Here is a 22,731-nt window from a genome sequence, read left to right on the forward strand (position 1 = left end):
TGGCAGTTGTTGACTATGTGGGTCATAGTCTGTCTGGAGCCGCAGGGGCAGTTCGGGTCGTCTCTGGCTCCCCAGCGATGGAACATAGCGGCGCACCGGCCATGTCCTATTAGATAGCGATTGAGGAGACTACTGACTCCTCTGTAAACTTTTGTTGTCCTCCTGGGAATCCATAACAATTAGCTCAGCTCTTGTCAGAACTGGTTTCTCTTCCTTTAGTTCTTTAGCACACATCTTGGCAGAGAAACTTTCCTTCCCATCTCACCTAAAGCAATCATCTCATTCTAGCCCTCCATGATAATCTCTTTTATCCTTTGACCCCATTTTGTTGTCTTTGATACAGCATTTCTCATCATATAATAGTAATTTAATTTAATCATTACTTGTTACTCTCCACTGGAATATAACCTCCATGAGGGCATTGTTGTGTTCCCAGTACTTCGAAGCACATATATACAGCTGTTAAAAACAATTGTTAAGTAAAATAAATAACAAGATAGCTCATTCTTACCTCTACCACTATTCCTTGCCTGTGTTTCACGCTTGCTACACTTTGTACAGTCTCAAATATAGATATTTTCAAAGAAGTCATTGACCTATTGACTGATAGTTTCCTATGTTTTCCAATATCTGTGCTATTTTTTCCTAAAGGATACCTCAATCCTCCCTCTCTTAATCAGGATTTCTCAACTTTAAGACCTTTAACATTTTGGGTTGGATAGTTCTTTGTAGTGAAGTGCAATCTGGTGAATTACACGATGGCCCTATGTCTGGCCTCCACTCACTAGACACCAGCATCAACCATCTCTGCTATGACAACCAAAAGTATCTACTAACAAATGCCCCAAATGGGCAAAATCTCCCTTGGTTTCAAACCACTCTCCGAGATGACCCCAGGAAGTCTTAGACTTTCTTCGAGCTCCTAGTCCTACAACTTGAGCTTTTTATTGTACATTCTACTTCTCTGTCCTACTCACTATTAACTCAATCTAACTAAAATACATTGTTTTCATCTCAAAGTAGGTTGGCTCTCCTGATTCTCCTCCCCTCTTTTTTCCCCTCTTTTCCATCCTCCCTCAATTTCTTCTTTTTAAATTTCTTAGTCAATCTTCCATACTAGAACAGGAGTCACAGTGATCCTAGCCCTTATTTCTGACATCTGTTTTTTTCTCTGTGGTCACAGCTACTAACTTTTCCTCACTAACGACAACTGAAATCTTACAGTCCTCTCCCAACTCATCACCCTGCTCCAGGCTATGTCCAGAACCTCCCAAGATCATATAGGCAGTTTCACTTACTATGAATTTTACTATCTAATTACTCTGCTACTCATGTTTCAGCTGCTCTCCAATGTTTTACTCTCCTCAGTAAAGGGTTGCTATAAAAAAAAAAGTCCCCAGTCCAGTCTCAGCCAGTTTCTGAACACCTTATCTTTGCTTGATTGTTTTGTTTTCAAGTTTCTGGATATGTAATTGTTCTCACAGGGAATACCCTATACTCTGTACAGGTCAACCAATTCTTCAACTCTAGGTTCAATCCCCTCTCTCTTATATGAAGTTAGTCCAATATATTATCCATATGACTATTTTAGTAATTAGGTTCATAGTATGTTGTGTCATCTTCTGCACTGTCATCTACTTTTATTTATATTGTACAGTTATTTATGTCTTTGTTAGTTTTATCTAGTCTTTACTACTAGATCAAAAAGATTCTCAAAAGTATGGGAAAAACAAATAAGCAATAACAACAAAAGGACTTCATAGTTCCTTGGACAGCCCAAAGTCAGACACAGTATTTTAATCCATTATATACATAATTTAATCTGAACATTGGAGTTAAATGAATTGAAAGATATAGCCATTATTTTTCAGAAAACATTTTAATTGTTTTTACTAAATGAAATAATAAAACAATGTAAAAGATTTTAAGGTAACTTTTAATATTTAAAGAGATATTCTGCTTTACAGTAGGAAATAACAAGCCAACTATGTTTTCCTAGAAAATATGTCTTGTTTGTTGATGTTTCTGAAATTCATAACACCTTAAAGATCATCTTTAAAATTAACTATAATAGTATTTATAAATCAGTAATGAATATAGACATTGCATATTTGAATGAGCTCATATGACTGTTTTAATAAAATAATAAATGTGAAAGCACATAGTTCACTAGTTAATAAAAATCATTTTTTATATTTTCTTTTTATTTGAATGACTATGCCTAGATGAGGCTAAAAATATAGATAAAGCAAATGCAAAAGCTCCTTTGTGACCTCTTTCTTCTGTGTTCTTAAATTATTAGAAATGCTTTATTGTTCTTTATGTTTTTGTGTCTTAAACTACCTGTGTGACTGTCAGATTTTTGGTTTAAAAGATTATAGCATAGTCTCACTATCCTAAAGAGAGATTAACTGCAGATATTGAGTAAACATTTGACAATAAAAGTAGATATTAGATGAAGATTACCAATTTCTTTCTACAACTGCAGTTCTACTGATATTTTACAAAATTGAAGAACTGCAGGTACTCAAATCCTCAATTACTTTTTAAAGCTTAAGGCAAATTCCAAACAGAATCTCTAAGCTGATGACAAATTAGTAAATCCATTCTACAAATCCTGAGGATTTGAGTTTATGATGATGCTAACAATACACGAGGGAGGAATCTTTTATGAAAGTCACACACTGGGAGCCAAGTGGTGGCACAACCAGTTAAGTGCAAATATTTCCAAGGCAAGGGCATAGGTTCAAGTCCCCAGTCCCCTCTAGTAGGGGCTTTGCTTCACAAACAGGTGTCTTTCTCTCTATCGCCCTGTTCTCTCTCAATTTCTCTCAGTCCTATCAAATAAAGATAGAAAGACAGAAAGATAGAAAGACAGGAAGGAAGCAAGGAAGGAAGGAAGGAAGGAAAGGAGGGAGGGGGGGGGGAAAGAAAGTGAGTCTTTGGGAGTGGTGGATTCGTCTGGCAGGCACCAAGCCCTAGCAATAACCCTGGTGGCAGTAAAAAAATAATAATAATAAATGAAAAGAAAGTCACACATTCATTTTTTTTTGTTTCTGTTAAGTTGATTTCTTCCTAAGCTATATCTCTGCATGTGTGCACGCGCGCGCGCACACACACACACACACACATACACAAAAACACAAACACACACACAGTTTTACCCACATACAATATTTTAAGACTCGGCCTGATTTCAGGCTAGATTGTGTGAAGAAGTATGTTTCTGAATGAATGCAACATTAAATATTTATGTGCTAATGATTTCTTCCTTCCTATGCATGTACTACTGACGATAATAGATGTTGTAGTTTATAAAACACGTAAAGAAGAAATTTACAGTGAATGAGTTAAAGGTAAAAGAAAATCTTCACTTTAATAATGTCCTGAGGACAGAGCCTGCGGAATAGCTCACTAGGATAGTGCGCTGCTTTGCTACGTGTGCGACTTGGGTTTGAGCCAGACCCCACAGAAGGAAGCTTTGGTGCTGTGGTCTCATACTCTCTCTATGTAAAAGTAATTAATATTAATAATTTATTGAGGGTAATGTGATTCAATATACTTTATTATTTACTGTTTACTTCAAATGTTTATTTAGACTCTATGTCTATGTTTTTCTTTTTTTAAACCAGCCATACAACTTTTTCATTGAACCTGTGTATCAGTATGCTGTAGTATTTTGAAAATACAACTTAACACTCTGATACAGTGATTCAAACTCAGGTTCTAAATTGTTTCAATATTTAGTTTTATTGGTTGTCATAGGTGAAAAAAATTACTAATGAATATAAATACATTTTTTCACAAAAAAAAAGTGTATCAATAACTGCTTGTGAAATTATAGCACTTCTTTTAGTTTTTACCTCCAGGGCTCTCACTAGGGGTCACTGCTTGCATGACTTCATTGCTTCTAGCAGCCATTGTTTTTTGTCGGGATGCAGCATCATCTAAGTTCATTTCCCACGTCTACGCTCGACCAGACCTGCCAATATACGCGGATATCTTCGCCCACCCTGTCCAACGCTTGACGTCTCGTCACCCAATCTGGTCCCCTACGCCTACACTGAACTTCTCTGTTCCAGTCTCTTGGAAACAGAGTTGGCAGTCAGCTGAGGTAAAGAACAAACACCTCATCACAGACCCCTGCGAGCGTCAACCCGGCTTTGACCTAGCACGTTATGACTGGGCCCTCCTCAATCGCTATCGAACAGGCCATGGCCGGTGCGCCGCTATGTTCCATCGCTGGGGAGCCAGAGACGACCCGAACTGCCCCTGCGGCTCCAGACAGACTATGACCCACATAGTCAATGACTGCCACCTCTCCAGATTCAAAGGAGGTTTCGAAACTTTACATCAGGCTCAACCTGACGCTGTTGACTGGCTACGGAAGAAGGGCAAACGCTAGAAGAAGAAGCAGCCATTGTTTTTTGTTGTTGTTGTTCCTCTAGATAGAGGGTTGAGATAAAGCGAGACAGAAACAGAAGGAGGGACATAACAGGACTGTTCTACTCTTCAATAAGCTTCACACCTGTAGGCAATTCTAAGTGGTAGTCTGTGGCTTGAACCTTGTGCATGGTAACGTGTGTGCTCTACCAAGTGAACTACCTGTCAGTCTCAGTACTTCTTTTTCAACATCAAGGCGCAGGGATAGATAGTATAATGGCTGTACAAAGAGACTCTCATCACTGAGGCTCCAAAGTCCCATGTTCAATCCCCTATGCCACCAAAAACCATGTAGTGGGGCAGGACACACTGATACTTATTTGAACTTATTTGTTTGTATCTTGGGATTCACTATTCCAATCAATTTTTTTTTCCCCAGTAGAGACATAGAGAGAAGGGTAGACAGCACAGTGCCAAAGTCTGTCCAAATGCTGTGGAGACTGGGGCTCGAAGCTGTAACAAGCACATAGCAAAGAAGGCCTGGGTTCCAACGTAAGCTACACTGTCAACCTGTAAATATGTTAAATAATCTTAGAAATTCTAACTGTCTATGTGTGCAGATAATAGTATATAGGTGGTACAGTTTTTCATAAAGCTAATATTGCTGGTTTTGATTAAAATAAACTATCTTATAACTTTCCTATAGCACTTCAAATATTTGTGCCATCCATTCCTTTTCAACAATCAGCATATGGTGGTTGGATGGAGGTGCACCCCATTAAGTGCGCATAGTACCAAGTGCAAGGACCTGGATTCAAGCTCCCACTTGCACCAAGGAGTCCACTTCACGAGTAGTGAAGCAGGTCTGCAGGTGCCTATCTTTCTAACCCCTTTTTATCTCTCTTGTACTCTCAACTTTTCTCTGTCCTGTCAAAAGAAAGAAAGGGAGGAAGAAAGAAAGAAAGAAAGAAAGAAAGGGAGGAAGAAAGAAAGAAAGAAAAAGAAAGAAAGAAAGAAAGAAAGAAAGAAAGAAAGAAAGAAAGAAAGAAAGAAAGAAAGAAAGGGAGAAAGAAAGGGAGAAAGAAAGAAACAACGATATGGCTGCCAGGAGCCATGAGTTTATAGTACAGGCACCGAGTCGTAATAGTAATACTGGTGGCGTACATACACACACACATCAGTGTATGAACAAGGCCACAAATATATTTTTCTTCTGGTACTACTTGCTTCTTCTCCAAAATCTATTTTATTTTCAGTTAAAATAACACTCCAACAGTCCCCCCCAAAAAAGCTTTTTTTCTGAAGATTTATTTACTACCAAGAGAATATAGTTTTGGGGATAACTTTAATTGTTGTTAAAGAAACAAAACAAGCAGACAAAGGATAGTTTACTCAGTTGGGGGCATGGTTTTCCATATGTATGGGTTAGGTTCAAACCCCAGCACCACATGGAAGTTCCATGGTACCAGAGGAATCTCCTATTTGTGGTGTCTATCCCTCTCTCCCTGGTTCTTTATCCAAGATTAAAAATAAATAAATTATATATATATTTTTTCTGAGCCTGATATCTGATATGCAGGTGGATACAAGTTATTGTCTGGTTCTGGTGGTGGGAATTGTGTGGAGTTGCACCCCTCTTATCCTATGGTTTTTATCAGTGTTTCCTTTTTATAAATTTTTTTTTAAAAAAAGGAAAATAAACACATGGACAAAAAATAAATAAATTAGTAAATAAACAAACCAAGGGCAGTGATATTAGGCACAAATGAGATCCTGGTGCAGACAAGAGAACAATGGAAGGAAGATAAGAGAAAAGGAGAGAAAGAGAGAAAAAAACTGAAAAACTAGCCCTGTATTTTTGTGCTCTTCGAAACCTACAGGGGCAAATATCTAAAACATGAATTTTCATTCAACTCTTTAGTAGCACTCCTACACTAGATCATTTATTATAATATTTGTTTCTTTAAATCTTTTGTCACTACATTGTTTTTCACATTTTTCTCTTTTTACTATGTTGAAGAGACTGAATACTCCATTAAGCTAGTGACTATTTCTCTTTATTTGTAATGAATAAGATGTGAATTTAACTTAATTTCAAATGTGTATAAACAAATGTATTTACTATTTTTAATTTTTAATATTAATTAATTTATTTTTGTCTCTGGGTTATTGGTGGGATTCAGTACTATGAATCCACCACTCCCAGTAGATATTTTTCCTCCCCGCCTCCCCCATTTTTTATTCAATTGGACAGAGTGAAACAGAGAGAGGGAAGAGAAGACAGAGACAGAGGGAGAAAGATAGACACATGTAGAGCTGCTTTACCACTCATAAAGCCTCCTTACTGCAGGTAGGGAACTGGGCTTTAAACCTCGATCCTTGTGCTGGTGTGCCACTACCTGGCCCTATCTTTTTTATTTTTATTAAGTAAAATATGAATATACTTTTTAATTAAAATTTGTATAAACAAATGAATCAACATAAAGGATAGACAACAAAAATGTAATAATATCAGAAGCCACAAAAATAAATCAGATAAGGAATGTAGTTATGATAAAGCTCACATTTTGAGTCAGCAAGTGAGTGTTCACATCCTTTTGAAAAGTTATTTTAGTCTTGGACCAGCAAAATAGCTCAAAATAGTGTGCTGCTTTGCCATGTGTGCAACCCAGGTTTCTAGTCCAACCCCCCTCCAGACTGAAAGAAGTTGTAATGGCGTAGTCTCTTTCATACGCTAGCAGGAAGAAAGATTATATTCTATTTTTTTTAAATTTTTTACTTATAAAAAGGAAACATTGACAAAACCATAGGATAAGAGGGGTACAACTTCCCACATTTCCCACCACCAGACCTCCATATCTCATCCCTTCCCCTGATAGCTTTCCTATTCCTTATTATTCTTAGTATAAAAGCTCATGGGACTGGGTGGTGGCACACCTAGTTGAGCGCACATGTTACAATGCTCAAGGACCCAGGTTCAAGCCCCCCGTCCCCACCTGCAGAGGGAAAGCTTTGCAAGTGGTGAAGCAAGGATGCAGGTGTCTCTCTTTCTCTCTCCCTGTCTATCTCCCCTGCCCTCTCGATTTCTGGCTGTTTCTATCCAATAAATAAAGTTAATTAAAAAAATTTTTAAAAAGCTCATAAAAGCAACAAGAAGGCATACCTTATTTACAGGTTATCTCTAGCCTTAACCTCAGTGTAGGATGTAATAGTAATTCACTTACTACATATCTTAATGAATAAGTGACTTAATGCCTGGCAGGTAAATATTATCTGTCTTACTTGCGGCAGTGAAAATAAAGCTTGAGCCTGGTTAGTATAAAATTCTCTGTATCATTTCAGAGGGCTGAAATGAAAACCAATAGTTTATTCTAATATATCCACCTGGAATGCACAAAATGTTTCATGATATGACTTTCAGTACATTCTTTTATATATTTATGTGAGTTGGAATCATTTCATGGATCTTCTTCTTCTAGCGTTTGCCCTTCTTCCATAGCCAGTCAACAGCGTCAGGTTGAGCCTGATGTAAAGTTTCGAGACCTCCTTTGAATCTGGAGAGGTGGCAGTCGTTGACTATGTGGGTCATAGTCTGTCTGTAGCCGCAGGGGCAGTTCGGGTCGTCTCTGGCTCCCCAGCGATGGAACATAGTGGCACACGGGCCATGGCCTGTTCGATAGCGATTGAGGAGGGCCCAATCATAACGTGCTAGGTCAAAGCCGGGTTGACGCTTGCAGGGGTCTGTGATGAGGTGTTTGTTCTTTACCTCAGCTGACTGCCAACTCTGTTTCCAAGAGACTGGGACAGAGAAGTTCAGTGTAGGCGTAGGGGACCAGATTGGGTGACGAGACGTCAAGCGTTGGACAGGGTGGGCGAAGATATCCGCGTATATTGGCAGGTCCGGTCGAGCGTAGACGTGGGAAATGAACTTAGATGATGCCGCATCCCGACGAATATCTGGCGGGGCGATGTTGCTAAGAACTGGCAGCCATGGAACCTGGGTGGAGCGGATGGTTCCAGAAATTATCCTCATGGAGGAATATAATTTGGAATCGACCAAGTGGACATGGGGGCTACGGAACCATACTGGGGCACAGTATTCTGCAGTGGAATAGCATAATGCCAGAGATGATGATTGTAGTGTGGAAGCACTCGCACCCCATGAGGAGCTGGCCAGTCTTGCAATGATGTTATTCCTCGTGCCCACCTTTGCTGCAGTTTTTATGAGATGTTCCTGAAATGACAGCGTGCGATCGAGAGTAACGCCAAGATAGACTGGCTGGGCTTCATGCCGGATTCTCGTACCGCCAAGCTGCACATTAAGCTCACACGAGGCCGAGGCATGGTGTAGATGGAAAACAGATGATACCGTTTTTGCAGTGCTAGGGATTAGTCGCCATTTTTTACAGTAATCAGATATCAGAGACACGTCTTTCGTGAGTGTTTCCTCGAGGATGTCGAACTTGGATGCCTGAGTTGCACAGCAGCTGTCATCGGCGTAGATGAACTTCCTTGAAGAAGTTTCTGGGAGGTCATTGATGTAAATATTAAATAGCGTAGGAGCCAGAACAGAGCCCTGGGGGAGGCCACTTGAGACAGGTCTCCATCTGCTAGACTTGTCACCCAGATGCACCCGGAATCTTCTGTTTTGGAGAAGAAACGATATAGTGTTGGCCACCCATGGAGGCAGGCATCTTGAGATCTTGACTAGGAGACCACGGTGCCAGACTATGTCATAAGCTGCTGTGAGATCAACAAAGACAGCACCCATCTTTAAATTCTTCTGGAATCCATTTTCAATGTAAGTTGAGAGGGCCAGGGCTTGTTCACAGGTAGATCTTCCTGGGCGGAAACCAGCTTGGGTGGGTGATAGGAATTTCTCTGTAAGATGAGAAATACGTGACAGAAGCAGCCTCTCAAGGAGTTTGTAACAAACGGAGAGGAGAGAAATTGGTCTATAGCTGGCGGCCAGTGTTGGGTCTTTCTTTGGTTTCAAAACCGCTATAATCTTCGCATGATGCCAAACTTTGGGCATAGACTCAGATTCCAAGATGTGGGACAGGAATGAAGCGAGCCACTTCTTTGCCGTGGGACCCAGGTTAAGAATGAGTTCTGGGGTGATGTTATCATAGCCAGCAGCCGTTCCCGGTTTAACCCTCTTCAAAGTGTCTTCCAGTTCAGACAGTGTAAAGGGAGAGAGTTTTGGAGATAGACAAGATAACCGGAAGTGGGATGACCACTCATGGGGAATTTCTCTTTTCCAGACTGGGTGGATCTTAGCATGTCCAACTTGAGTTAGGTGACTGGCCACTGAGTTTGGAGATACGGGAGGATGGGAGATGGGAGGGGGTTGGCTACCAGCACCCAGTCTGTGAAGAAGCTTCCAGGCCTTCCTACTTGAGTGGGTGAAGTTCAGACTTTCCATGAGTTGCTGCCAGCGGGCTTGGCGTGCTGCATCCAGGGAGGCAATGAGATGGTCAGCCACATCTGGGTCGCCCGACTCATCATACTGCTTTAGTAGTTGCTCGCATTCAGCATCAAGACAAGGCGTATAGTTAGCACGTCTCCCACAAGGAATGGCTTCTTGGGAAGCTGCTTTGAAGATGGCTTGGCGGAAGCGCCTGTAGGAATCTTCAGAAGGGATAGAGTTAATTGGAATTGCAGGAATAGATTTGTTGGTAAGATCACTGAACAGATGCCAGTTTGCTTTCCGAAAGCTCCATCTTAGTTTCTCCGAGCACAGAATCAGTGGGAGCTGGAGACCAATGTGGATGATAGCTGGGTGGTGATGACTGTGCGGGAAGATCTTGAGAACTTGTCTCGTAGCGGGAAAGGCTTGGCCATTGACTGTGCTAATCCAGCACAGGTCGGGTCTTTATTCCATCTAGCACTGTGAAAAGAGCCTGCCTGTTTGGGATCGTATAATAGGGAGAGGTCATTCGCTGAAGCCCAGTCGGCTAAGATAGAGCCGTCAGCACGAGTGGAGGAATATCCCCAGTCTTGGTGATGACTATTAAAGTCTCCAACGTAAACGGCTGGGTGATTCGGGCTAGGCAGGACCTCATTATCCCATGAGGCACTGGGAGGCTTATATACGTTGACGAGCTGAATAGTTCCAATAGTAATGGAGTCGTAGAAGGTCGAAGAGGCCGTGTGGTAAACGTCCACAAGACACGATTTGGCGTAGATGGCTCGGCTGTGTTTAGGATGGAGATTATAGCATATTAAATCGAATCCACTGATGGTGAATCGAGCAGCTTCATCGACTGCTATATGTGTTTCTTGTAGGCAGATAACATCTGCCTGATGCTGTATCGCCAGTTGACCAATAAGAACGCGTTTGGCAAAGGACAGCCCCTCAACATTAAGTTGGAGCACTCGAAGAGCAGGACCAACAGCTTGAAAGCTGTCAGGAGTTGCTTGTTGTTGGCTTTGAAAGTGACTGGGATCCATGTGGATTCAGTCGGCTAGGAAGGATCGTCAGTTTCCCCAATGAATGGGTACTCACGGGATGCACCACGGGAAGGTCAATCCAATGATCTCTGTATGATGTACATATTCTCTTACTGATAATTTTAAGGCTTTGAATTAGTAAGAAAAAATCACAAGAATTAGTATCTATAAAGAAAGCATTTGTTAGAACCAAAGGTTCTTTCAGATATCCTTGGAGAATCTGCTTCCAGAAAGCAACACTTTTCATAAAGCAGAGGACTTGAAGGCCTTAGCAAAACAGTGCTGCACCTATATATGATATGTCACCACAGACAATACTTCCTGAATTGCTTACTCTATGAAATAGCCAAAAGCCAGTATGGAGAAATCGAAACTACTCCAACAAGGAAGAACTTAAGTAATGAAAAGCTGACATTTTCCTGTTTCAATTAAATGGCTATACTTGATTCAACAGCAGTTAAATAGGACTTGGACAGAATTAAAGAATTACTATCAAAGGTCACAAATAGAAAATTGATTTGAGTTTGTAATCTAAGGTCTCTGGATAGGAGCTACAATATTTAGGATCACTATGGAGAAGAATGAAAGGCTAGTTTCTTCAATTGACTTTAGTGGATTCAGCTAACATATTCCAGTGTGGAAGGTACCCTAAGAGTCAGTGGGAAAGACAGTGTTCTTTAAAGATGAGTGAAAAGAGAAAAGTTTTAGTTTTAAATCTTAAGATTCAGGAATACAAACAGATACATAATAGATATTCAAAGGAATCTTACTAAATACTGCAGAATTATGAACATCTAGGCAGAAAGCTCTTTAAAAAGAGCAAGACTAAATAACAAAATAAATATACAGAAGCAGTGGTTCTCAAATTCCTATAGTAGAAGAATAGAAACAGTACAATGGTTTCAAAATCACAGGAATTGAAGGATAAATAACTTGTCAGAAAAAAAAAAAAGCAGGGTGTACCCAAATATACTGTGCCTTCTGGGATAAAATGGGTAGAACTGCTGGGGATATACCCCAAGGACTCCATAACAGCCAACCAAAAAGAGGTGTGTACTCCTATGTTCATAGCAGCACAATTCATAATAGCTAATAAAACGTGGAAGCAACCCAGGTGCCCAACAACAGATGAGTGGCTGAGAAAGCTGTGGTATATATACACAATGGAATACTATGCAGCTATCAAGAACAATGAACCCACCTTCTCTGACCCATCTTGGACAGAGCTAGAAGGAATTATGTTAAGTCAGCTAAGTCAGAAAGATAAAGATGAGTATGGGATGATCCCACTCATCAACAGAAGTTGAGAAAGAAGATCTGAAAGGGAAACTAAAAGCAGGATCTGACCAAACTGTAAGTAGGGCACCAAAGTAAAAACCCTGTGGTAAGGGGTAGACATGCAGCTTCCTGGGCCAGTGGGGGGTGGGAGTGGGTGGGAGGGATGGGTCACAGCCTTTTGGTGGTGGGAATGATGTTTATGTACACTCCTAGCAAAATGTAGACATATAAATCACTAATTAATTTGAGAGGGGGGAAATCAATTGTATGTCTCAAAGTTTTTCAAAACACAAACTGAATCTTTTTAATATATAGGCTGTGTATTTGATATGCGGACTCTCTCAAAAGCCTAGACCAAGTAGATCAGAAGCAACCAATAGCACAGCTATATACAAGATACTGGGTACTGTACAGCAAACCATAACAAAAGGACTTTTCAAAGTTAACCCAATTACCAAATAATGTGATGATAATATTAACTATCTATTGTCTTTTTGAACCCTAAGACAGCAGGAACCTCACATCTCCACTATAGAGCCCCTACGTACCCCAGTCCTGGAACCCTTGGATAGGGCCCACTTTCCCGTATGCCTCTCCCAATCCATATTAAATAATATTGCATCCGCTGATCACAACCTAACCAACACAACGATTACCACCTCAATATGCTTCACTTCAGACTGTGTCCAGAGACTTCACGTGTGGAATGACAACCCTTCAGCTTCATTACTTGGGTGAGACCTTTCCTTTCATAGTATACTCTAATTTCATCTCAGTTGGTTCACTTTCTAACAAAGTCCCAAAACCTAGATATACACCAGTTTCTGTGTGAGAGAGCATATCTTCACATGTATATATAAACTACTGCAAAATATATACCTGAAAGCAGAAGTACACTGGAGTTTGCAGTGAGTACCTCCCTAACACTTCCTCTCCACTATTCCAAGCTTTGGGTCCATGATTGCTCAACAATTTGTTTGGCTTTGAATGTTAACTCTCTTTTCAGTCACCAGGTTCCAGATGCCATCAGGATGCTGGCCAGGCTTCCCTGGATTGAAGACCCCACCAATGTGTCCTGGAGCTCAGCTTCCCCAGAGGCACACCCTACTAGGGAAAGAGAGAGGCAGACTGGGAGTATGGACCGACCAATCAACGCCCATGTTCAGCGGGGAAGCAATTACAGAAGCCAGACCTTCTACCTTCTGCAACCCACAATGACCCTGGGTCCATGCTCCCAGAGGGATAGAGAATGGGAAAGCTATCAGGGGAGGGGGTGGGATATGGAGATTGGGTGGTGGGAATTGTGTGGAGTTGTACCCCTCCTACCCTATGGTTTTGTTAATTAATCCTTTCTTAAATAATAAAAAAAAATGGGTAGAACTGGATGGTTTCACTCAGATATGAAATACAGATAATCAAAATAAGTGAACTTGCAAAAAAAAACTGACATTAAGACTCTGTGAAAATACTATGTTGGTTGTCAGGGGGAATGCAAGAAGTGGAGATGGAGGGAAAGATAAAGTACACATAGAGGTTTCCCAGTAGGTACAGTGAGTTGTATACACACACATACAGGCAGATGTGAAGCTGTTATCATTAAGTATTATAACATTGTCAACCAATATTAACTCAATAAGGAAAAGAATAAAATATATATAGTTACCAAGGGTATATTATTTTTTTCCAAAAGTCATACATATACATGTACTAACAAAAGACAAGAAAAATAGTTATTGAAAAGGGAACAACTACTCTGAAAGAATAATTAAACTGAATATCAAATCAGTCTTGTATGAATTCTAAATTATTCAGTACATTTAAAGAAAGGAACAACAATGTGACTAATCTGTGGCTAATAATACAAAAACAAAACACACAAAATTCTGACTGGAAAGAAGTATGACCATTAAATAATTTTCATTATTAGGTTTATGTACTATATCGTTTATATATAAAAATATAAAAAATATTTTCTAAATATAAGTGGTGAAAATAAGATTAATATAACTCAAAAATCTGAAAAAATTTAATATTTTATTTGATCTCTTAGAGAATTATTCTTCAGGGATGTGACCTTTAAAAATGACAATAAAACAAATTTACCTTGGCTTGATTCTTTCCTTTTGGTTTCTTTTGGAGTATAATTCCACTCTTTTGGGATGCTTTCATATAAATGCTCAGGAATGCTATGTTTGTTTAGATTTGTTTCACAATTTCTTCTGAAGTCCACTAGAAATATTATCTGCTGTATGATGTCCTTGGCAGCATCAGTGAGTGCCAGTCTCAAGCATCGGATGACTTCCAGCTCTGACTCCATACATTTTGAAGCTTTAAAATTAGATAGCATAGTATAGTTAGCAGAATATGGCAATGTTTTGGGCCTTGCTTTATTGGGAATTCAGTTTCTCCACAAAATAGTTTAAGGTTATAGGAATTTTAGTTCTTTAAACTCAGGAATCAAATAATTGATTAATAGTCCATACATATTTGGGGGAAAAAAGTTTTGTAATCATTGTAATAAAAAAACTGAAAACCTCCCTCTCCCCAATGTTACCAGTCATCTCTATCAGGAACAACCAAATAGACCCCTTTGTAGGCCCCCATAAGACCTTGCACTCAACTTGGATCAACAGTGGTAGAGAATGTTCCATCCCCTGAAGGGAGGATGGACAACATACTCTATGCTACAACTGAGGAAGATGGATCCTGAAACTGGGCATCTTGGAATGTTCCTACTCATGACCACAGAATGTGAGCTCAGATCTACAGGGATGCAGAGGTCACATGAGCTCCTAAGCTGAATATGGGCCCCAGATCACATTAAATCAATGGAGTTTACAGTCAACAATATTTATACACCTGTCCCATATTTGGGAGCTACTCTCTTCCCTGATCCAGCTTTCTGATCCTTTTTCCAGCCATGACATCATCTCCCCAGATAATAACTTGGATCCACCTGCATGTCAGTTATTCCACTGCCATGCCTCCTGGAAGACCCCCCCCCCCAATTTCTCTTTGTTTTGTCAACTAAAAATAAACAGCTAAAAATAATTTTTAAAAAATGAATGGGAGTCAGGCGGTAGCGCAGTGGGTTAAGTGCATGTGGCACAAAGTGCAAGGACCCGCATAAGGATCCCAGTTCGAGCCCCAGGATCCCCACCTGCAGGGGAGTCTCTTCATAAGAGGTAAAGCAGGTCTGCAGGTGTCTATCTTTCTCTGTCTTCCCTTCCTCTCTCCATTTCTTTCTGTCCTATCCAACATCAATAAATACAATAACTACAACAACAATAAAAAAACAAGGGCAAGAAAAGGGAAAATAAATATTAAAATTAAAAAATAGAATAGTCAAGATAACTAATGTTTTGATATTTTATTTTGTCCAACTTAAGATGAATTGACTTATTGTGAGAACATAGGCTCACAATGATTGATTCCATAACTATTTCTTATAGTATGCAATGACATGAGATATGTACATATGCTCTCCACTTAATTATTTTTTGTATATCTATCATATATAAGCTTTATTTGAAGTATACTGTTTCACTCTTATTTATTCCTTAGTTTAGAGTCATTCTCCAGTTGTGCATAGATTTCTAATTATAAAATCAGAATTTATATTTTATTTTGAATTTATGTTAACAATATATTAACAAATCAAATATTTTTTTAAAATTCCTAATGGACAAAAAGAAATAGAAAATGACTCAGAAGTTTTTTTTTTTTTTCTGATTTTACAGCTTAATAAGTGGGTAGTCTGAAACAAGTTTTGTTTAAGTTTTTATTTATAAAATAGAAACATTGACAAGACTATAGGATAAGTAAGATAATCTAGTATTCATATTTCTCCTTCTGGTTTATCTCACTTAGCATGATTCCTTCAAATTCTATACAATATGACATACAGGAGATAACTTCATCACTTCTTACAGCTGTAAAAAATGTGTATGTATTTTATACATTTTATTTTATAGGATAAGAGTGGTATAATTCCACACAATTCCTGGCACCAGAACTCCATATCCTATTCCCTCCCCTGATAGCTTTCCTATTCTTAGGCCTCTGGGAGCATGGACCCAGGGTCATTATGGGGCACAGAAGGTGGAAGGTCTGGCTTCTGTAATTGCTTCCCCGCTGAACTTGGGCGATGATAGGTCAATCCATACTCCCACTGTGAGAGAAGTTTCTTAACATCTCTGACCTTGGTTTACTCAACCACAAGATGAAGATATTCGCTATTGTTTGCCTTTTCACTTTAAAATGATTAGATTGACTATTTTTTCAAGTTATTTAATTAGGAAAATCATGACTTACATGAAAGTTGTCACAGGGATACAGTTTCTTAAGTCTCCATCATAGGTTTCTGCACACCACACCCACCACCAATTAAGTCCTCATCCACCACCCCACATTTGTACCCAACTCTTTTTCTCTCTTACCCAAAGTAACATCCTTGACCTTGCCGGAACAGACCATACCTAGTACACATTCCACCTTCTGTTTTTACATCCTTTCCTTGTTTCTTAAGCTCCAAATATAAGTGAGGTAATCTAGTATTCATATTTCTCCTTCTGGTTTATTTAGCATTATTCCTTCAAATTCTATACAATATGAGGTAAAAGAGATAACTTCATCATTTCTTACAGCTGTAAAAAAATGTGTATGTATTTTATACCTTTCTTAACCACTCCTCTGTCATTGGGCATCTGGAGTGCTTCCACGTTTAAGCTGTTACAAGTAGATGTTTTTGTTTTCTTTGGGTAAATCCCTAAGAGATGAACTGCTAGATCATAAAAAAGGTTTTCTTCTAATGTTCCAAGGAATCTGCAGACAGGGGCTAAAACCATTTACATCCCCAGCAACAATGTGGAAGGCTTCCTTTATACCCACATCCTCACAAGCACTTATTGTCTCTGTCCTTTCTAATATATGACATTCTCACAAGTATGAAGTAGTCTTACAAATATTGATGCACTTCTTTGCATTTCTCTAATAAACAGTGATTCTGAGCATTATTTTTTTATTTATGTATCTTTTACTTGTCTGTTAGTCATCTGGATAGGTTCTTTGGTGAAGATTTTGTCTATGTCCTCTCCCTGTTTGTGGTTGTTTATTTTTAAAATAGAGGCAGAGAGATGGAAAGAAATCACAACATTGAAACTTCCCTCAAGGCAGTGGGAGCCAGGTTTGAACTTGTGTTGTACACATGGCAAAGTGTAAAACTCACTTGGTAATAGCCAAGTGAGTTGTTTTTCTGGCACATCTCACTGTTTTGCTTGTTTTTTTGTTTTATATTTTTATTTATTTATTAATGAGAAAGATAGGAGGACAGAGAAAGAACCAGATATCACTCTGGCACATGTGCTGCTGGGGATCGAACTCAAGATCTCCTGCTTGAGAGTCCAAAGCTTTATGTTTCCTGTTGTGTACTGGTACTGCTATGTGTTTACCTTTTAGTACTGCTTCAGCTATGTCTATAGAATTTTTTTTATTACCTCCAGGGTTATTGCTGGGGTGTAGTGTCTAACTCATTAAAAGCAAAAGAAAAAAAAAGGTTTTGCTTTCTTGTGCCTGCATCATAAGCTCACTAAATATCCTCTACATCTTTTTCAGTACAGTTTTGTGTTGAATGTGTTAATAGCTCTAGAATTTAAGAATTGAAAGATAAATCATGGAAGCATGTAGGTCATCAACTCTTCATTATATTGTAAAAGATTGGTATTTCTCATGGGGAACAACTAAAAGCAGCAGGGGATGGAAAGGCATCTTTAAAAGATTAGCTTTAATTATTTATTAATGAGAGGAGGGAAGAGACAGAGCTAGAGCATAACTCTGATATAGATGATGCTGGGGGATCAAATGTGGGGATCAAAACTGGTCACATCCTGGGTTGCTGGAAGGACTTTTTTTCTTTTGCTTCCAGAGCTATTGCTGGGCCTCTGTACCTGCATTAAGACTCCAATGCTCCTGTGGCCATCTTTTCCGTTTGTTTTTTTTTTATAGGACAGAAAGAAATTGAATGGGGAGGGAAAGACAGAGAGGGAGAGAAAAAGAAAGAAGCCTACAGACCTGCTTCACTGCTTGTCAAGAGATCCCCCTGCAGATGGGGAGCGAGGGGCTCAAACCAGGATCCTTGTGCAGGTCCTTAAGCTTAGTACTATGTGCTTAACCCTGCGCACTACCACCTGACCCCCCTGGAAGGCCCTTTAAAGTTGTTTATTTTTCAGTTCAATAAAGTCTATGTCAAAGTAAGTAAATTCTTAAACGAGAAAATTGCCTCTCTCCGGTTAAAAAAGAAAACATTTAAGGAATGTAGGAACTTGGACATAAAGCTCCAATAGAAGGAGGTCATGCCAATACTTAAGTGATAGTTTCAGATTCTTTTAAATCATTCCATAAAATCATCTATTGCTATTATTAGGGATACTGACCAAGAGAAGATACAGCACAATGAATTTAAAGTAGCCAAGAAATATATGGAAGTGGGATAGTAAAAAAACCTAAGAGGTATGAAACTATAACTATAGGACAGTTATATTATTACATGGATAGCAGGAAATATTTTATGAAAATGCTGGTTTCAAAACATTGTCTAAAAAACTTCATAGGATGAAAACCAACTGTAAATGATGAAAATGGTCAATAGAATAACATGGTAATTATGGTCTAAACTCTCATAGTGTCCTCAAAATATAGGTATAAAGATTTAAAGGCAGGATATTTAGGATAAGATAGTGTAACAATCTTTATACTAAACACTGAAGGTGTGGCTACACATATACACTCTAATACAAATATCCAACCTGCATTGTCTTAAAGATTTGCTCTTTCAGAAAGTAGAAGAATAATACAAATAGAAAAGCATTTTTCCTACAGCATAAGAGATGAATGCTTAATACACAGAAAGGCACCATGGCCAAAATAAAAAAATATCTTACATGTTTGAAAATAAATTAAACTGAAGTTTTGTCCATAATTTGGGGAATAAATGAACCTAAGACTCACAAAATATTTTAAACATCTTATCAATATATTAATGCTTAATTTTAATATTTTATGAATGAGTACTTCTAGGTAGTAAAATATCTATTTTATATAATCTCCCACTCATTTGCTTTCTCACTTCAAGTACATTATTAATAACTTTAATGTTAATGATGCCAAGAAGAATATTTTAGACTGAAAAAACAGAAGACATACTATTAGAAATAAGAATTAACAAAGCAACTTCAATAAAACTTTTAAATCAATTTAAGTTATATTTTAGTATCAATGAAAGACTTCTTTTGCAAATAGAAAATCTATTTTACCTGAAAGGTTATATAAGCTCTCCCATAATTGTTCTTCTTCCATGTAGCTGACAAAAACATTTCCGAATAATTGTGGAGAAAAATTGCAGTGGTAAAGCACTTTAAAGATGGCCTCTATCAAGCTGGATCTATGATTCTGAATATTTTCTGTAACAGAACCTTCTTCCTGACAGGTACACTCTTGAAAAGAACAAAATTCAGTTGTTAAGGTAGGCATAAGTAAGTGAAATTAAATTCATGTTATTTGAGTGTGTTCCATTAATATTTACATAGTAAGAGAAACACTATGTTTTTGGATTAATGTTAATTTTAACATAGTATTATTTCTGAGGGATTCATGTGGGGGGGGTATATGTGAAGGACCATAATGACTTTTTTTTTTTTTTTGCCTCCAGGTTTATCGCTGGGTTTTGGTGCCTGCACTATAAATCCACTACTCCTGTTGCCACCTTTTCATTTTTTTGGATAGGACAGAGAGAAATTGAGAGGGGTAGGGAGATAGGGAGACACCTGCAGACCTGCTTTACCACTTCTGAAGTGATTTCCCTCCTGCAGGTGGGGAGTCAAGAACTCGAATAGGATCCTTGAGCAGGTCCTTGCTTTGGTACTATGTGTGCTTAGCCCAGTGTGCCACTGCCCAGCCCCCCCAATAACATCATTTAAAATACTATCTTCCAGTTATGTCAGAATTCTTTTTTCTCTTAAAAAACATTTTTTTCAATTTCCTTTAATCACATAATAGTAATATACAGTTTATTCTCTAGAAACGAAAAATAGTGCCAGGCAGTGATGCATCCAGTAGCGTAGCACTGGATTGATTATGGAGGCACAGAGCTCCAGGGATAATCCTGATGGTGATTTTTAAAAATGAAAAATAATATATAGGTGGTTATGCAAAAGACTTCCATGCTCTAAGGTCCTAGGAATACCAAAGGAGACCACCCGGACCGAAACAAGACAGGACTAGAACGACCACAGGAACCCAGTAAATCACAGGTGAGTACAAACACATGTGGCTGGTGACAGTGAGGAGAGAGGAGCCTAAGGAGAGATTAAGTGACTGCTAACAGTTCAGCAGTTTATCAGTTGAGACACCACCTCCAGTCTGCTCCATCAACAAAGGGACAGCTTAAGGGAGGAGAGGACTCCCCAGGGACTCACCAAGTGCAACTCTGAGTCTCCATTGCTACTACCCTCAGAATCTGGAGAAGCGACAGGGAGGGATACCAGGGGACAGAGATCTAACCAGGAAACTCAGGAGAAGACCTGTACCTCAGTGGCATAGCTGAGGGGCTGTGAAAGTCTCTTTGCATAACCACTGGATTATCTCTGCCACACCCTGCTTTATCTCTTGGTCAGGAGTCAGTGATTAAGCTAAGAAGCCTATTGATAGCTTAAAAGCCCTCAGGCTCCCATAGCCTACAGGGAAGGGAAATTAAAAAAAAAGAGGCTTTTAAACCACTGAGCTCCAACTCAGGGATTGAAATAACTGTTAACTTCTACCACTGTTCTTCTTCTAGCATTTGCCCTTCTTCCGTAGCCAGTCAACAGCATCAGGTTGAGCCTGATGTAAAGTTTCGAGACCTCCTTTGAATCTGGAGAGGTGGCAGTCGTTGACTATGTGGGTCATAGTCTGTCTGGAGCCACAGGGGCAGTTCGGGTCATCTCTGGCTCCCCAGTGATGGAACATAGCGGCACACCGGCCATGGCCTGTTTGATAGCTATTGAGGAGGGCCCAATCATAACGTGCTAGGTCAAAGTCGGGTTGACGCTTGCAGGGGTCTGTGATGAGATGTTTGTTCTTTACCTCAGCTGACTGCCAGCTCTGTTTCCAAGAGACTGGAACAGAGAAGTTCAGTGAAGGCGTAGGGGACCAGATTGGGTGACGAGACGTCAAGCGTTGAACAGGGTGGGCGAAGATATCTGTGTATATTGGCAGGTCTGGTCAAACGTAGACATGGGAAATGAACTTAGATGATGCCGCATCCCGACAAATATCTGGCGGGGCGATGTTGCTAAGAACTGGCAGCCATGGAACTGGGGTGGAACGGATGGTTCCAGAAATTATCCTCATGGAAGAATATAATTTGGAATCTATCTTGGCGTTACTCTCGATCGCACTCTGTCATTTCACAAACATCACATAAAAACTGCAGCAAAGGTGGGCGTGAGGAATAACATCATTGCAAGACTGGCCAGCTCCTCATGGGGCGCGAGCGCTTCCACACTACGATCATCATCTCTAGCATTATGCTATTCCACTGCAGAATACTGTGCCCCAGTATGGTTCCGTAGCCCCCATGTCCACTTGGTCTACCACTGTGAACCCTTTAGTTAACTTACTTAGACACAAGTCAATCCAGGCAATAGTGATCAATAATTTGAAAAGTACTGATAAAGGGAGCTCATAACATAATATATAAAATGGTTAAAAGAACAAGAAAAAATATTGGAGACCTGAACCAGGACAAGAGTCCAGCTAAAAGTCCTCCAGAGGGTGAAGCACAAAATAACGAGTTCAACTTCCAAACATTAGCGAAGGAAATAATAACAGGAGTGAGTAAAGAATTTGAAAAAATTGTAATCAGAAATGCAGGAACAAGAAATGAGAATATGGAAGAAAATACTAATTATCTCATGGTTATTAGAGAGCTGAAAGCTGAAATCACTGAGCTAAGAATGCAATTAGCTGAACAAGCTAAAACAGTATCAGAGCAGGGCAACAAAATAGATGAACTCCAGAAAACAGTAGAAGGCAGAGAGAATAGAATCTATGAGGCTGAAGACAGAATTAGCAAGATTGAGGATGAATTAGAGACAACTAAAAAAGAAGTAAGAGATCTCAAAAAGAGATTAAGAGATGCTGAAAACAACAACAGAGTCCTATGGGATGACTTCAAAAGAAACAATATACGCATTATTGGCATACCAGAGGAAGAAAGAGAAGGAGAGGAAGAAAGCATTCTCCAGGCCATAATAGCTGAAAATTTCTCTAGTCTAGACAACATCAAAGACATAAAGATTCAAGAAGCCCAGAGGGTCCCAAACAGAATTAACCCAGACCTAAAGACACCAAGACATATCATACTTAGAATGGAAAGGAGTAAGGATAAAGAAAGGATCCTGAAGGCTGCAAGAGAAAAAGAGTCACCTACAAAGGAAAACCCATAAGATTAGCAGCAGACTTCTCCATACAAACACTACAGGCCAGAAGAGAATGGCAAGATATCTATTGAAAATTAATATATAGACAAATATGAAAACTACATTGTAGCATATCCCATCAACCAGTGAGAGTTACTATATT

At 39.2% G+C, this 22,731-nt stretch overlaps 1 protein-coding gene across 1 annotated transcript in view; it reads right to left on the reverse strand.

The window, feature by feature from the left end:
* KIAA0825 (KIAA0825 ortholog) overlaps positions 1-22,731 on the reverse strand; it is a 427,876-nt gene that overhangs the window by 233,910 nt on the left and 171,235 nt on the right. Inside the window, exons 14-15 of the mRNA XM_060201180.1 lie at positions 19,425-19,604; positions 14,218-14,442 (exon numbers count right to left, since the gene is read on the reverse strand). Of these exons, the coding sequence (XP_060057163.1) occupies positions 14,218-14,442; positions 19,425-19,604 (405 nt within the window). The remainder of the gene's footprint in view (positions 1-14,217; positions 14,443-19,424; positions 19,605-22,731) is intronic.

Source organism: Erinaceus europaeus, chromosome 11 (assembly GCF_950295315.1).
Source record: "Erinaceus europaeus chromosome 11, mEriEur2.1, whole genome shotgun sequence".
NCBI classification, from domain to species: domain Eukaryota; kingdom Metazoa; phylum Chordata; class Mammalia; order Eulipotyphla; family Erinaceidae; genus Erinaceus; species Erinaceus europaeus.